General features: G+C 46.5%; 1 protein-coding gene across 6 annotated transcripts in view; it reads right to left on the reverse strand.

The window, feature by feature from the left end:
• The window catches only part of HTT (huntingtin), a 139,330-nt gene that overhangs the window by 70,486 nt on the left and 53,676 nt on the right, over positions 1-15,168 (reverse strand). For all 6 annotated transcript variants that reach the window (XM_035005403.1, XM_035005405.1, XM_035005408.1 and 3 more), the window contains 10 exons: positions 14,317-14,475; positions 14,130-14,227; positions 12,917-13,056; positions 11,863-11,926; positions 11,512-11,612; positions 8,515-8,661; positions 6,331-6,451; positions 4,897-4,973; positions 3,060-3,211; positions 1,813-2,015 (listed from right to left, as the gene is read on the reverse strand). In XM_035005403.1, coding sequence (XP_034861294.1) covers positions 1,813-2,015; positions 3,060-3,211; positions 4,897-4,973; positions 6,331-6,451; positions 8,515-8,661; positions 11,512-11,612; positions 11,863-11,926; positions 12,917-13,056; positions 14,130-14,227; positions 14,317-14,475 — 1,262 coding nt within the window. The remainder of the gene's footprint in view (positions 1-1,812; positions 2,016-3,059; positions 3,212-4,896; positions 4,974-6,330; positions 6,452-8,514; positions 8,662-11,511; positions 11,613-11,862; positions 11,927-12,916; positions 13,057-14,129; positions 14,228-14,316; positions 14,476-15,168) is intronic.

Below are 15,168 nucleotides of genomic sequence, written 5' to 3' on the forward strand. Positions count from 1 at the left end.
CAACCTAGGATGGAGCCTGCAGGCCCTCTGTGCTGGGCAGAGAGGAGAAACCAGGAAGTGCCCGGGAGCAGAGGGGTGAGAGAGGAACAAGAGACAACCTGGAGGCCAGTGGGAGCGCCCGCATCAGGACCAGCGTGGCGGCACCGAGGGTGTGGAGGAGAAGTGAGACAGGACCCAAGAGGTACCCACGAGATGCAAAGACCGATCTTGGCGGAAGCGTGGCTCTGGAGAGTGGCAGCCGAAGGCTGAGCAGCCGGGGGTTAAAGAAATCGGTGGCCGGATCACCTCACACCAGTCAGAATGGCTAAAATTAACAAGTCAGGAAACAACAGATGTTGGCGGGGATGTGGAGAAAGGGGAACCCTCCTACACTGTTGGTGGGAATGCAAGCTGGTGCAACCACTCTGGAAAACAGTACGGAGGTTCCTCAAAAAGTTGAAAATAGAGCTACCATACGATCCAGCAATTGCACTACTGGGTATTTACCCCAAAGATACAAATGTAGGGATCCAAAGGGGTACGCGCACCCCGATGTTTATAGCAGCAATGTCCACAATAGCCAAACTGTGGAAAGAGCCAAGATGACCATCAACAGATGAATGGATAAAGAAGATGTGGTATATATACACAATGGAATATTATGCAGCCATCAAAAGAAAATGAAATCTTGCCATTTGCAACGGCGTGGATGGAACTAGAGGGTATTATGCTAAGCGAAATAAGTCAATCAGAGAAAGACATGTATCATATGACCTCACTAATATAAAGAATTCTTAATCTCAGGAAACAAACTGAGGGTTGCTGGAGTAGTGGGGGGTAGGAGGGATGGGGTGGCTGGGTGATGGGACATTGGGGAGGTTATGTGCTATGGTGAGTGCTGTGAATTGTGTAAGACTGTTGAATCACAGACCTGTACCTCTGAAGCAAATAATATATGTTAAAAAAAAAAAAGAAGAAGAAGAAGATAGCAGGAGGGGAAGAATGAAGGGGGGGAAATCGGAGGGGGAGACGAACCATGAGAGACTATGGACTCTGAAAAACAAACTGAGGGTTCTAGAGGGGAGGGGGGGTGGGGGGATGGGTCAGCCCGGTGATGGGTATTAAAGAGGGCACGTACTGAATGGAGCACTGGGTGCTATATGCAAACAATGAATCATGGAACACTACATCAAAAACTAATGATGTACTGTATGGTGATTAACATAAAAAAAAAAAAGAATCGGTGGCCGGAGCTGCGGACAGCGTCCAGGCCAGTGCCAGAGCATGCAGGAGGTACTAGGGTGTGAAGTGGGGAGACACGACTCTTCAGAAAAGTTTGTAGTGACAGGGAGACCAAATGGCCGCTAAGGGAGAACGTGAAGTTAGAAGAGCTTTTTCATGATGGAAGTAACTTGAGATGGAAAACACGGGAGGGCAAATAATTGGATACAATTATAAGTGAACTCATCTATCTTAAATTCACTGTGCAAACACGTCACCATTTGTCCTGAAGCTCATTCGTGGACCTGTACTTCATAGAGAAGCAGAACAACCTGTGAACGTTCCAGGAGACAGCAACTTCAATTGTGAGCTTTCTCAGCTAATGCTTAAAGCCTAAGAATCCAGCTAGTTCTTTCCCTCTCAGAGGCGACAGTTAACAGAACGGTACCAAAAGAGCTACAAATTGGATGACACATTTTGGTATTAAACTCAGTGTCACTCTATGAGCAATTCTGTTCATTTAAAGCAAAAGAGAGTAAGGAAGGGGCAGACAAGTGAGCGAAGGCAGGTCCGGCGCCACGGGGTCACTGAGCTGCCCAAGCCTAAAGTTACCTTCATTGCTGGTCCCGGAGCCACATCGTCCAAGACGTGAGCACAGATATTAATCACCTTCAGCAGGTGGGAGAAGAGCTGTTCCACCATGGGCACCAGGGTCCGGTCACCCAGAGCTGGCCAGACCTCTTCCTGCTTGGCAGCTGTTGGGTTGGCCTCTTCTTCGGAGGTCCAGGAACTTCTCAGAGATTTGGGGGCACTGGCTGTGATGAGGGGAAGAGAAAATCACTAGGGAAGCTAAGTCATTTAGACCCGCCTACTTTGAGTTTGCTGGCCATCTCCACCTGGTGGTCAACTGATCCCTCCAACTCCACAGGAAATGGACTTTCACGAATGTCACCACCGGACATACACCCACCCATACATTGGTGACATGCCAATCACCCCAGGCCCTCCAGATCTTTACAACCGAAGTTCCACTGGTGGCCATGGCCTGCTGCTCCTGCCCCTCCAGTCTCTTCCAGTCAGAGTCCTCTCCCACGGCCCACAGCCGGGATCTTGTTGAGACTCTCTCTCGCCTTGACTGCGACATGAACCTCCCAAGTGGGTTTCCCTACCTTGTTCTCCAAGCCACACTCAAGCCCGTGGAGGGACTCTGTCCCACAGCTAGTCCCTCCATGAGGCTCTTCCATGACCTCCCACAGCAAACACCACAGTCCTCCTTAACGAGGCAGCACCCCACACCCCTCAAGTTCAGCAGCCTCCTTCCTCACCCGCCACATCCTCCATCCTCGTCCTCATCTGACATCCCAAACTACTTACAGTCCTCACACGTCACACAATTTTTCATGTCTCCCTGACTTCAAACAGGCTATGCCCTCCGCCTGGTGTGCCCTTTCCTGCCAGCCCATGAAACCTGTTTCCTGTCCTGGTCCCCCACAGCACAGTGACTGTGGCTCCTTGGCACTCCCACCATACTATGGTGTGTCACCCACTGAATCCACGGCTGACTTGAGAGCAGAGCCCAAATCCCATGCTTTCTTACAGCCATGGTGCCTGCTAAAGCGAAATTAGAAATGCGTTCACCCGTAGCCAACTAAGGGCCTGCACAGGGAAGGGGCTCCTTTAAACTACTCGGCTCAGAACAGCTGCCCACAGCACACACCCACGCTGGTCACATGGGACGCTCGGACTACAGGATCAAACCATCACTGGAGTAATTTCCCTCCATGTGCTCACCACCCCACTCCCTAGAAGGAAACAAAAGCTATAGACCTGAAGTCCCTGTTTCAGCTCAGTACCAATACCTGCAAGCAAGTTTCCGGCTAAAACCAAAGCATCCTGATGGGCTGAGAGATCCAGCGGGAACCAAGCTGATGAGAGCAAGGTGAGGATCATTGTGGCCATGCCAACAGTACAGCTCTTTCTCGATTCATCAGAGGTGTTCAGTGGGGGCACCCTGGAAGGAGACGTGTGCCAGGTCAAACGACAAAAACTTTAGATTTTTTAAATTTATTTTTATTTATTTATTTATTTATTTGACAAAGAGACACAGCGAGAGAGGGAACACAAGCAGGGGGAGTGGGAGAGGGAGAAGCAGGCTTCCCGTTGAGCAGGGAGCCCAATACGGGGCTCGATCCCAGGACCCTGGGATCATGACCTGAGCTGAAGGCAGACGCTTAACGACTGAGCCACCCAGGCGCCCCTAAACGACAAAAACTTTAAATCAAACAGTCCTGCCTTCTCTAATGAACCAGGAAGAAGGCATGTCACCACGTTTTATACCAGCTCATAAAGTGGTTTTACTATTGTTAACTGACATCCTTCCAGTAAGCCACAGCTCCATAAATATCATTGAGAAAGGAAACCAGGTAGCAGATCTGATTAAAACTATTCAAACTGGGGACGCCTGGGTGGCTCAGATGGTTAAACGTCTGCCTTCAGCTCAGGTCATGATCCCAGGGTCCTGGGTTCCAGCCCCACGTCGGGCTCCCTGCTCAGTGGGGAGCCTGCTTGTCCCTCTCCCTCTGCTGCTCCCCCTGCTTGTGCGCTCTCTCTCTGACAAAAAAATAAATAAAATCTTAAAAAAATAATAATTGGGCGCCTGGGTGGCTCAGTTGGTTAAGCAACTGCCTTCGGCTCAGGTCATGATCCTGGAGTCCCGGGACTGAGTCCCACATCGGGCTCCCGGCTCAGCGGGGAGTCTGCTTCTCCCTCTGAACCTTCCCCCTCTCATGTACTCTCTCTCATTCTCGCTCTCTCAAATAAATAAATAAAATCTTTAAAAAAAAAAAAAAAAGAAAGGAAAAAAATAATAATTAAAAAAACTATTGAAACTCTTTTTTTATAACTTTTTAGCTTTCTCTGAATTTTGCCTTAGCATTATTTTACTCCAATGCCACAGTTGCTTAGTCAGGTCAGGTACAGGATCTCTGACCAGAAACTGAGGTTGCTCGATAACTACCTGTGGACAAAAGGAAGCAACCACTCTAGACCAGCAATCCATCCACTCCAAGCAAATGTTAGCTGGCCATATGCTGACACACAAGAAATCTGCAGATTTGTTTCCAAATATGATGGCGAGTCACCAAAATGTCTCTCAGTAATCGGTACACATAATAAAAGCTTACTCCTTAGTGCTGTAGGAGATTTCGAAATTATTTCACAGATGCTATTCGGGCCATCTAGCGGAAGAAACTCATTTTTAAATAGAAACTGATCATATAAGCTTGCCAGTTCCTTTAGCTCATCATGATTTTACACGACAGGTCACATCTGATTTCAAACAAAAAATGTTTCTAAATTTCTAGTACATAGTGTAGCCATTTGGAGAGAATCAAGCCAATTAGAAACATCCTGCCAACATATGTGAATTGTCCAAAATGAACCTACAAATGACACCCTGAAATCCTCCAAAGCACTTAAGAGTGAGCATTTGACACCCATGAGAATCACAGAGAATCCAGATTTTCGAGAGCTCTATCACTAATTTCCCACACAGCTAACAGGGCAGAAGCAAGGATTCCTTTGGGTACGTGTCCAAAAGGTCACACTGAGAAAAGATTTAAGAAAGAAAACAGGATTCCAATAGCAATGTCCATATCACATGAGGGTAGATAACTATATGCTGAGAAAAATACATACCCACAATGCCAACCTAAACTCCAAATGCAGACGGGAAAGGTGGTTGAAAGGAGACACAGAGCTTCGCAGCATCCAAACTAAAGGAGAAGAGGACAGTAAAATCACACCCACGCACAAAAAGCATTTATTAAATTGAACCTTTCGCCCTTCATAAAAAGTATGAACAATGAAAACATAATTGAGGTCTGTGTCTAACAATATCTGTCCTACCATGGCACCCATTCATCCTTCAAAGACAGAGCAGGGCATGGGGAATACAGGCTCTAAGGAGGGCCCATCGTGTGCCGTGAAGACAGGCCGGCAGCTGGAGCAGCCTTCTGATCAGAATGTCCAACAATGCCGCGTCCCCGCCTCTGCCCTGAGCTCACTGACGTCCATCTCCTGACAGACTGCAAGGACCACAAAGGCACGAACCCTTCTCTGTGTTTATATCCCAAGCCGAGAACAGTGCCCGATACGTGGAAGCCACAATAAATACAAATAAGTAAAGTTTCTGATATTTTAAACAAATCAAGGGAAGACCAAACTAGAGACGCCAAACAATATTTAGGTTTAAAAGGCACTTATGTTCTTATCAAGACAGCCTAATCCTAATTGTTGGCGTTTTCTACAACAGGTAAGCATTTCTTCTGTCACATAAAATAAACAACGAGGTTTAACCTGGCAATCAGCAAATTAACACTACCTTGTATAATATTCTCTATTTCTGATTATGGAAGTTACCCTTGTTCATTTTAGAAAATTTGCAAATATCTGAAAAATATAAAGAAGGAAACAAAGATGACAGCCCAAAAATTCATTTTGGCCATTTTTTGCCGTCACTTTCCTGAGTACGTGAGAAAGGTACATGTGTGAACAGGACTTCCTAACAGAGACCGGACTACACGCCAGCACACCCCCACTCCGCCCCCCTGTAACACTAGACAGTCCCGAAGCCCATGGCAATGGGTGCGTAATAGATACGAGTTTCGCTGGAATCAGAATTTAATCATCATGCATTCTTGGACATCACGGTCCTTTTCTGCTGCCAGCGTCACAGAAAATGATACGGGTGAGTACGTTACACAAACACCTTGGCTGGCATTTCTGATGTCTTTCCCTTAGCGTCCATCACATATCACGGAGTCAGTTATATTGGAGGCATTCTGAACTTCTGACACATTACCAACTCGATCATGGCAGTTTTTATTCTCATTTTTATGTCTTCCTGTACTGGCTGAGTTTTTTTTACAATGAGCATGTATTACTTTAATAATCAGGAAAAAGAAATAGTTGTGTAATCTCCATTTAGAATACACCAAGATTCTGTTCCAGGAAGCACAAGTTCTTAGTGAGCCCCACGAATGCAAGCTCTCACACGGCAACTCACCATGAAGAACCGACTGCAGGAACCACCCAGAGTCAATTTCGCCAAGGCCAACCAAGGAGACTTACTGTGAGTGCGCGCGTGGTGGACGTGACCAGTTCACGGGAAACTGCCGCGATGACTCTGGAGAGGTTGTTTTCCACAGTGATGTCCGTCATGCTCGGCAGTAAGTTATAGCCTCTGTATATTCTAACGAGAAAAACACGGAAACTTAAAACCTACTACTAAAGCTTATGACACGGGTGCCTGGGTGGCTCAGATGGTTAAGCGTCTGCCTTCGGCTCAGGTCATGGTCCCGGAGTCCTGGGATCGAGTCCCGCATCGGGCTCCCCGCTCTGCAGGAAGTCTGCTTCTCCCTCTGCCTCTCTCTCTCTCTCTCTCATGAATAAATAAATAAAATCTTTAAAAAAAAATAAAATAAAATAAAGCTTATGACACTTCCAAAATTCAAATGGCATTTCTAAGTTTAAGATTAAGGCCTACGAGAAGTTCCAGCAGTCTTGACTTTGACGTGACAGACCGACCGGAAGTGAACCCAGCCCAGTCCGCCCCGAGCACCCACGCCGTGGCGCCCCGGGCCGTGCTGCCTCACCACAGGCTCATGGCCCCCTCTCCACCCATCCAAACCACTCATCTTTCAAACTTTTAAGGTGAAAGAAATCCTTCTTGAAGCTAGTCCCGACTGCAGGAAAGACGAAAGTGCTGGTTCCACTGCGGGGCCGCTGCGGTGCTTCCCGAGACCACACTCACGGCACACAACGATTTCCACCCCTTGCTGAAGTTACAGATCCTGAGTCCCCAGCCCTATCAGCAGAGCCCAAGCAGGACTAGTGCTGGATTCAGTTCCGAATCGCCCAGTGTCCTCAGAACCCAACAAAACTCAGAAGACTTCTTTTCTTCCCACATCAATTCTCAAACAGCAGACAGCTAATAAGGTGCCAACGGCGCAGCTCAGCTGGCCACGGAGCTGGCCACGCAAGAACCAAATAACACAGCCAATGTCCAGAGGCCAGCCTGAGCCTGGGTGGCTCAGTTGGTTAAGCGACTGCCTTCGGCTCAGGTCACTATCCTGGAGTCCTGGGATGGAGTCCCACATCAGGCTCCCTGCTCAGCGGGGGGGTCTGCTTCTCCCTCTGACCCTCCCCCCTCTCATGTGCTCTCTCTCTCTCATTCTCTCTGTCTCAAATAAATAAATAAAATCTTAAAAAAAAAAAAAAGAAACGGGGAAGACTTTCAAAGTAGTAGTGAGTAACCAATTTTAATGCGATATTATACTCATCTCTGCTGGCATTTTCTGAACTGATGCTCAGAAAAAGCAATTTACCTTAAGCTTGTTCAACTCCTGATGAGACCCTCTCACGCTGCTTTTGCTTATCTTTAACGAATATTTATCCCGAATCTTCTCAGAGAGAAGAAAAGACCACTTCTTAGGTTTACAAAAAGGAAATTCTCTGAGAAAATTATGTCCACGTGTGTTTTTAAAGCAATCTTTACATGAGATGTTATCTATTGAGGAATAACTTCCAAAATCTGACAAGCGGAGTTCCAAATTCACAACAAAAGCATCAAGCAAACATCTCAGCCTTGACAGCTAAGCTTTTAAAAAATATTGCCACTAACAAACAGGAGAGCTACATATAAAACTCATTTTTAAAGTAACATTTAAAACACAGAGAGTTAAACTGCATGAGATAGTCTTTTATGATCACTTCTGCAGCCTTCTTTGCAAACTAAAATGCAAAGGAATGATTGCTTCATTAAAGTGTTTCTGCACTAACAACTTCCACAGTCCATGCTCGTCTGAGGCCCGACAAGCACAGGCTGGATGCCACCAACGGCAACAGCACTTAAAAGCTTCTCACAACAACGTGACTATAGTCCTAAGTGCAAAGCACTGCACCAGTGGACAACCCTAACTAACCCTGCCGAGCCCCCTAACAGTCGGGGGTAGAGCACGCAGATAGAGTGATAGAGTGAAAACGTTACCGGACAAGGTTTTAGATAAGACACAGCAGAAGCATCACACACAAAAACACACTTATGAGTAGGTGGCTGGTAGTGAGCGGATTGGAAGATTCATGAAGTCCTCGCTGCGACTATGGCTGATGGGTGGCGGATCCCAGAAAGGACAAACTACCGAAGGAGAGCACCTACGCAAACGCCCTCACCTGAAGCTTCTTCTGTAGAAAGCAGGAAGTGTCAGGAAAGTCCCCCTCCCACCCATGACGTCAGGCCACACGCAGCACACGTACCTGGTGATGGTGCTGACGGAGAAGTGAGATGGAGGCTGCGTCTCGTGCATGAGGAGCTTCAGGTAAACACTGCTTTGATCTCTCGCCACAGCCACGACAGGGTCAGCTTGTCCTTGGTCGCACTTGTAGAACAGCTTTGGGACAAGCCTACCGTAGAAGTAAAGTATACTTACTGACGGAAGTCTCTGAAACTCACCTGTGATGCACCACCCTCCTCTGTCGAGGTGGGGAAGCCTGCAGCACAGTCTACCCACTGACAGCAGCTCCCTCCTTCGGGGGGCCCTCCAGCCCAGCAGAGCGGGGCTGCCGGTCCCAGGACCAATCGCCCACACACCAGTCATGCCAACCCTGATATGACGAGGCGCCGTACTGCCTTTCTGTCCGTCGTGGAATTAACTACCTTTCTCTACATATAATAAAATGCTCTGATTTAAAGTTCTCTTTCCAGTCCTCTTGAGCAAGATGAATAGGTCCATGAAGCCACTGTTCACAGAAAGTACTAGAGCACAGAGCAGATCTGAACACCAGGGGCCGGCCCTTACTCCCTTTTGCAGTTCTGCCTGCAAAACCAGCCCACACACTCCCAGATGGCAAAGCTCCAGCAGACGTCCCTCACAAATCTAAACTCCCCTCAAAAGCAGAATACAGGCAACATTTCCCAAAAGAGCAGAAGGGCTCGTTTCTGCAATGGACAGGGCATGTTCTGCATGAGTGTACTCATACCCTTGTGGACAGGGCTCATAACTCTTAGAAACAACTGCTTCATCACATTGCAAACCCCAGGATCCTTAATTAAAATCTCTCTTCTGTGGAGATATGATCATAAGCACAACTTTTTTCTAAGGTAAAATAAATGGCTATCATTTGCAGAAAGTGGGAAAGGTCCAAAATCGTTGATTAGGCAAGTCATACTAACCCAGTTAAGTGCACAAAAGGTACACCTCACAAGTAAACAAAGAAATATGCAAATGACAACACTGAAAACAGAAAAGATATACATCAGGGGTGCCTGGGTGGCTCTGTTATTAAGCGTCTGCCTTCAGCTCAGGTCATGGTCCCAGGGTCCTGGGCTCGAGCCCCACATCGGACTCCCTGCTCAGCGGGAAGCCTGCTTCTCCCTCTCCCACTCCCCCGCTTGTGTTCCCTCTCTCGCTGTCTCTGTCAAATAAATAAATAAATAATCTTTAAAAAAAAAAGAAAAAAGAAAAGATATACATCAAAATGGAACTTTGGTTTTGATTAGTTTGATCACAGAGATTTTTATTTCCTATTTTATATTTTCCCTAAATTTTGTTCAGCAAACATGTGTTATTACTTTTAAAAGATAAGTTATTTTAAAAAGAAATGCCAATTTCTGCCTCAACAATCGATACGTATTTAACTTTTTTTGAAATATTTTTTTGGTGAGAAGAATCGGGCACAGTCATATTCTGGTCATTAAGAAGTAGAGACTGGGGCGCCCGGGTGGCTCAGTTGGTTAAGCGACTGCCTTTGGCTCAGGTCATGATCCTGGAGTCCCGGGATCGAGTCCCGCATCGGGCTCCCTGCTCGGCAGGGAGTCTGCTTCTCCCTCTGACCCTCCTCCCTCTCATGCTCTCTGTCTCTCATTCTCTCTCTCTCAAATAAATAAAATCTTTAAAAAAAAAAAAAAAGAAGAAGTAGAGACTGGTATGTTTCTGGACACCAATTTCACAGGAAGTACCAAAACCCGTAAGAAATCCACTTCTAGGTACTGACCCAAATGAAATGAGAACATATGTCCACACGACGTCTTGTGGGCAAATGTTCAGCCAGCACAATCCATAGTAGCCAAAAAAGTGGAAGTAATATCAATCATCTTGTGACTGGGTAAAGAAAAGACAGTGTCGCCCCTGTAACGGAGAACTATGTATGTGGCAATAAAAGGAACACACTCTGGTACACACGACAGGATGGACGAACCCTGAAAACTAAGGGGAAAAAGCGAGAGGCAAAAGTCCATCTACTGTATGATCCCATTTATATAACATGTCCAGAAAAGGAAGTGGATTCGTGATTGCACGTGGGCACAAGGGAGCTTTCTGGGGTAATGGAAATGTTCTAAAACCAGGATCGTGGTGATGGCTACATGAATCTGTAAATTTACTACTAATCATTAAATCGTACACTTAAAATGGGTGAATGTTAAGAGATATAAAATCATACTTCAGTAAAGCTATGAAAAAAAAAAAAAAAAGCAACAACAACATCAGAAAGCTTGGCCTAGTAACTCAACTTCCAGGAATTAATTCTAAGGAAAAAAATGTACACATAAACATTTGTGTGTAACAATATTCATGAGCATTATTCATTATCTAAGTCAAAGAAAACTTAACATCCAACCAAATAATATTTACATAAAAGTTTATCGCAACTACAGAATAAACTACTGGCCACTAACTACAATTTCTTTTTCTGAAACAGCATGCATAGCCTTCACTGATCTCACTCTGTATGACATGTCACGCACTTCAGTACAAACATATGAACATATCTGCGCACAGGGTGCGGCCCTAGACATCACTGGTGGTCACAGTTTTTTTTACAGCACTTCCTTCACAGCAGGAAGATGTAATAACATATTAGGTGGAAATGATCAGATCACAAAATTGCACGTACACTTGGTCCCGATTCTGAAGAGACTCGTACACAGGATATACCTCAACATGTTCACAGTGAGTATCTCCAGTGACAGAAATGAAGGAGATTTCTATTTTCTTCTTCGTGCTCTCCTCTATATTCCAAGCTTCTGACAGTGAAAGCGCGTCACTTTTACAGCAGGAGGCTAGCCGTTTTCACCCTCACTTTAGACTCCTGGGCAGTAAATAGTATCTTTTCTGATAGTTTTGGAAGAGCTGAAAGTGAGCGCCAGGATCTGGGAATGCTGACCTACTCTCTAGATGACCCAGCTCCCCTCCTCCTACCACTTAGTGCTTCCACCACTAAAGTGAGCAAAGAGAGAAAATGCGTGGTAAATACCTCATCAAAGCTGCTGCGGCAACGTGCCGCACCCTGGGGTCCTCGTCCCCGAGCAGATAGATGACGACATCATGCAGCACTCGTTCTTGCAGTTTTAAAAGCTTCAGAGAGAAGGATAAAAAAGCTAGATATGATGTCTGTCTTTAACCCAATTTCAGGTAAGATACTCTGGAAGGCCAGTGAGGGAGAACTCACGATCACCAGCCTTAAATTCACACACACAAGCACGACTGTCAAGACCTGAATCGCAGAGTCGATCTAGAACAGAGCGCGCTGAGAGGAGACCCACACCCCTGGGAAAGCGCAACTCCTAGAAGTTACGACACGGCCTCATAACAATGAACTGCTTACCCCTGTGTAATGATGCGCCCCTCTGTGCAGGTTTTCTGCTTTTGCCTCCAAAAAGCTCACCAACCTAACAAAAGAACATTTTTAACACGAAACAATTTAGTGAGTCCACAGACACCCACCGTTGGCCTGCATGACCCTGACACACAGGACACAGACGGCGGCTGCTCCGGAGGGGGCTGGGCCGGCCACCCAGAAGGCCGGAGAGAGAGCACTTCCTCAGACCCACAGAAGGATGGTTTTTAAGTAAGTAGAGTTCATATTCCCATCCTCATTTCAGACTCTGTAAACTGTTTTCTTCAAAATAAATATCACCATCTATCACTGTGAGAGACTCCAAGTGGACTCAGAGTGAGCTCAGCCACCAGGGAAGGTGAGTGCGGACTGTGGGGAGCCCCGCACGGCCTCGGGCAGGTTCCTTGCCCCCTCCCCAGGGTCCTTTCCAGTGGGCGGAGCTGAGAGGAACCCCCATTCAGAGACATGTTCTGAGGGAAAAAGAAACTAACCACTAACCACTCAGGGCAATAGCCCTGAGCCTGGCACATAACAAGGACTTTGTAATAGCTGCTTGAAGAACACCCAAATGCCTGGGTAATAAAAGAAATTTCCCTTTCTAAAAGAAAGCACTGGAAGAAAACATCTTAAACCAAACTTATTCCTAGAAAATGCAGAAGGCATCAAGTTATTTTTTAATTGCAACAATACAGACAGGCTGTCTGACCTAAGTTCGGTATAATGAGGAGGACGTTCCTTTTGTACATACAAGCAGGAGTGATAGAAGTCTGAGTTCTATCATTCCCGCCATCCAGGACGCTTAGATGACTGAGACCACCAGAAAGACCTACTCCTCTGCCCATATTTTAAAATCGCAAACACAGAGCAAGCTGAGGAGGAAACCAGCATCAGCTCTCCACGCCACCCAGATTCCCAACTCACAGGTTACTCGATGACCATCACAAATCAGTACTAGAAGCAACTGGCCCAGGCCTTTTGATTCCTGGCTCGAACTCCCAGCAGCTTTGGTTTACGGACCTAAGGAACCTGATTGATCACTTACCTAAAGTCAATCTCTGCAAGAGTTTCCAAAAGCTCTGTCCTCACCAGCCAGTAGGAACTATCCCTCAAGGTCAGCATGTCGGTGATCAGCTGTAATCCCAATTCGCTATAACTACTGCTGCAGAGACTCATGACACAGTGCTGGAAGACAAGGCCGCCGCGGGACGGCGTCGGGGTCAACCCTGTGCCGTCACTGCCTCCTGACAGTTATGACATCACGCCTCCATATACCCGTTTCCTCTTCTTCTAACCGCAGCAGGGATGCTGCATTTTTCCCACATCTCTCAGAAATGTCATTAACTCAAGTTTAAAACTAAATGTGTCCCTTCCACATCACTTTGTTTCTTTCTTCCTCCCATTGCTGTCTTGGTCATGGCCTCTACTCCCAGACACCAATTTCGCGACCATGGATCAGGGGTAAACCACTCCATTCTAAAACAAGTCTCAGACCCGGGGCCGACAGGGGACCCGTGCCCTTTGCTAAGCGGCCGTGTACTCCGCGGCCCCCCAACAACGGCAGAGCCCCCCGTGGCCGCGCCCTTCCCACCCCTCAGTGCACACGTGGGCACTTCCATACAGCAGATGGGAGCTGACTCGGGGCCAGCAATCTGCTGTGCCCCTGGAGAGATAGACTGACTGAAACCTGGCGAACATCTGGAACTAAGGAACAATTCTGGCCATGAAATTTTGAAAAGGGAAGGTATCCTATTCATTTGACAACTGTTGGGTTTTTGCTTCCATTTTTACTGGTTAATTTTTACTGTTGTTGATTGGCCAGTTGTGATTTACTGATCAGCTGATCTACAGAGGTTCACCACGCTGCTGCATGAAGGCTGGAGGCGCTGCAGGGATGCAACACAGGGTCACTAAATAACCTCGAGACTCCCCTTGACTCCGCTCTGTGGGCACGAGAGCGCCGGTGGTGTTTAATTCAACAGGTTTTAACCTTCGTGTTGGCAAAGTATATTTCTAAATAGACCCTTTAGAAAAAGGAACATTTCAAACAAACACTCTGAGTACTGAAACTTACACTACACTCTTCCTTTACCGGTAATGCTTTCTTCCTGCAGCGGAGTGATGGACACACGCACGTTTACTATTGTTTACAGCTCTAGAATGTCTAGGACTATTCAGTATTAAGCCCACTTTTAGTTATAACAATGGTAAAATCTCCACTAATCAAAGAACCGATTTCCACAAAAGATTATGCTTACCCTCGCAGCTGTACAAGCCAACTTGCAAGTCACAGAAGATTCATCCTTCAAAGTTTTCTGCAGCAAAGGAATGCAGTCCACCAGAGAAAATGTATTTCCTGACCAGAAGAGCAAACAGCAAGTGCCTTTACGTAACCTTGAACTTGGGTGTTCTACCTAGAAGATACCCTGAAAACTCTGCCCTTACCTGTCAGGGCCCTGATGGTGCTCATCCAGTCTCCCACTTGGAAGCGGGACCTGCTGAGGATGGAGGAGATGAGGGTCCCACAGAGAACGGCCGTGGCTCCTCTGACCTGGGGGTCTCCATGATCGATGTAGTTCAGGATGTCTGACACATACTGCTCCTCTGTAGAGATAAATTGCCCAGCCACTGTATAAGCCCCTACCATCAATTTTCTATCTCAAAATAAAAGCTTCATTCTCAGGGAAGAAAAAAAAAACAAGGGTGAGGGGGCAATCCAAATCTAGAAGAGACTTGAATGTAACAGCCATGAGTGGTAAAAAATATTGTGGGGTTTAAAGATTCTAGATTCATCATAGCTCTGGTATCACTTCAACACAATAATGTTCTGGATTATAATTCCAGGCTGCCGGCCAATAATCAAAATTCCAAGATTTCACTTCAAAAAAAAGACTAGAGAAACTCAAACTAGTCCACACTTACCTAATATGAATTCAAAAGCACAAGTGTGTCCCCTCACCCAAGAAAGGGAGGGAACGGGAGGGTAATTTTAGAAGTGCGGCCCCTCCCCGCTTTGCTCCAACATGAGAGTGGGTCCCAGCATGCGCTACAGGGGCCGGATCTGCTGCTGCTCTGCTCGCCTCGGGTCCTGCTTGTCTCTGAGTGTGAACATCTGGCCCCACGGAGTGTGACCCAAAGCAATTTTGATTATACGCAATTTGTGCCTTTGGTATAAATCCAATATGTATGTAAAGTGGCTCTTACGTTCCCACATATCTACTGTCTCGTCACGTGTGTTTAAACGAAACACTGCATCGACAGGGAGTCCGAAAAGCAAAAAACATTACTATTTATGTG

The sequence above is a fragment of the Mirounga leonina genome, unplaced genomic scaffold, assembly GCF_011800145.1.
Source record: "Mirounga leonina isolate KUSES-001 unplaced genomic scaffold, KU_Mleo_1.0 Mir_129, whole genome shotgun sequence".
Classification (NCBI taxonomy): domain Eukaryota; kingdom Metazoa; phylum Chordata; class Mammalia; order Carnivora; family Phocidae; genus Mirounga; species Mirounga leonina.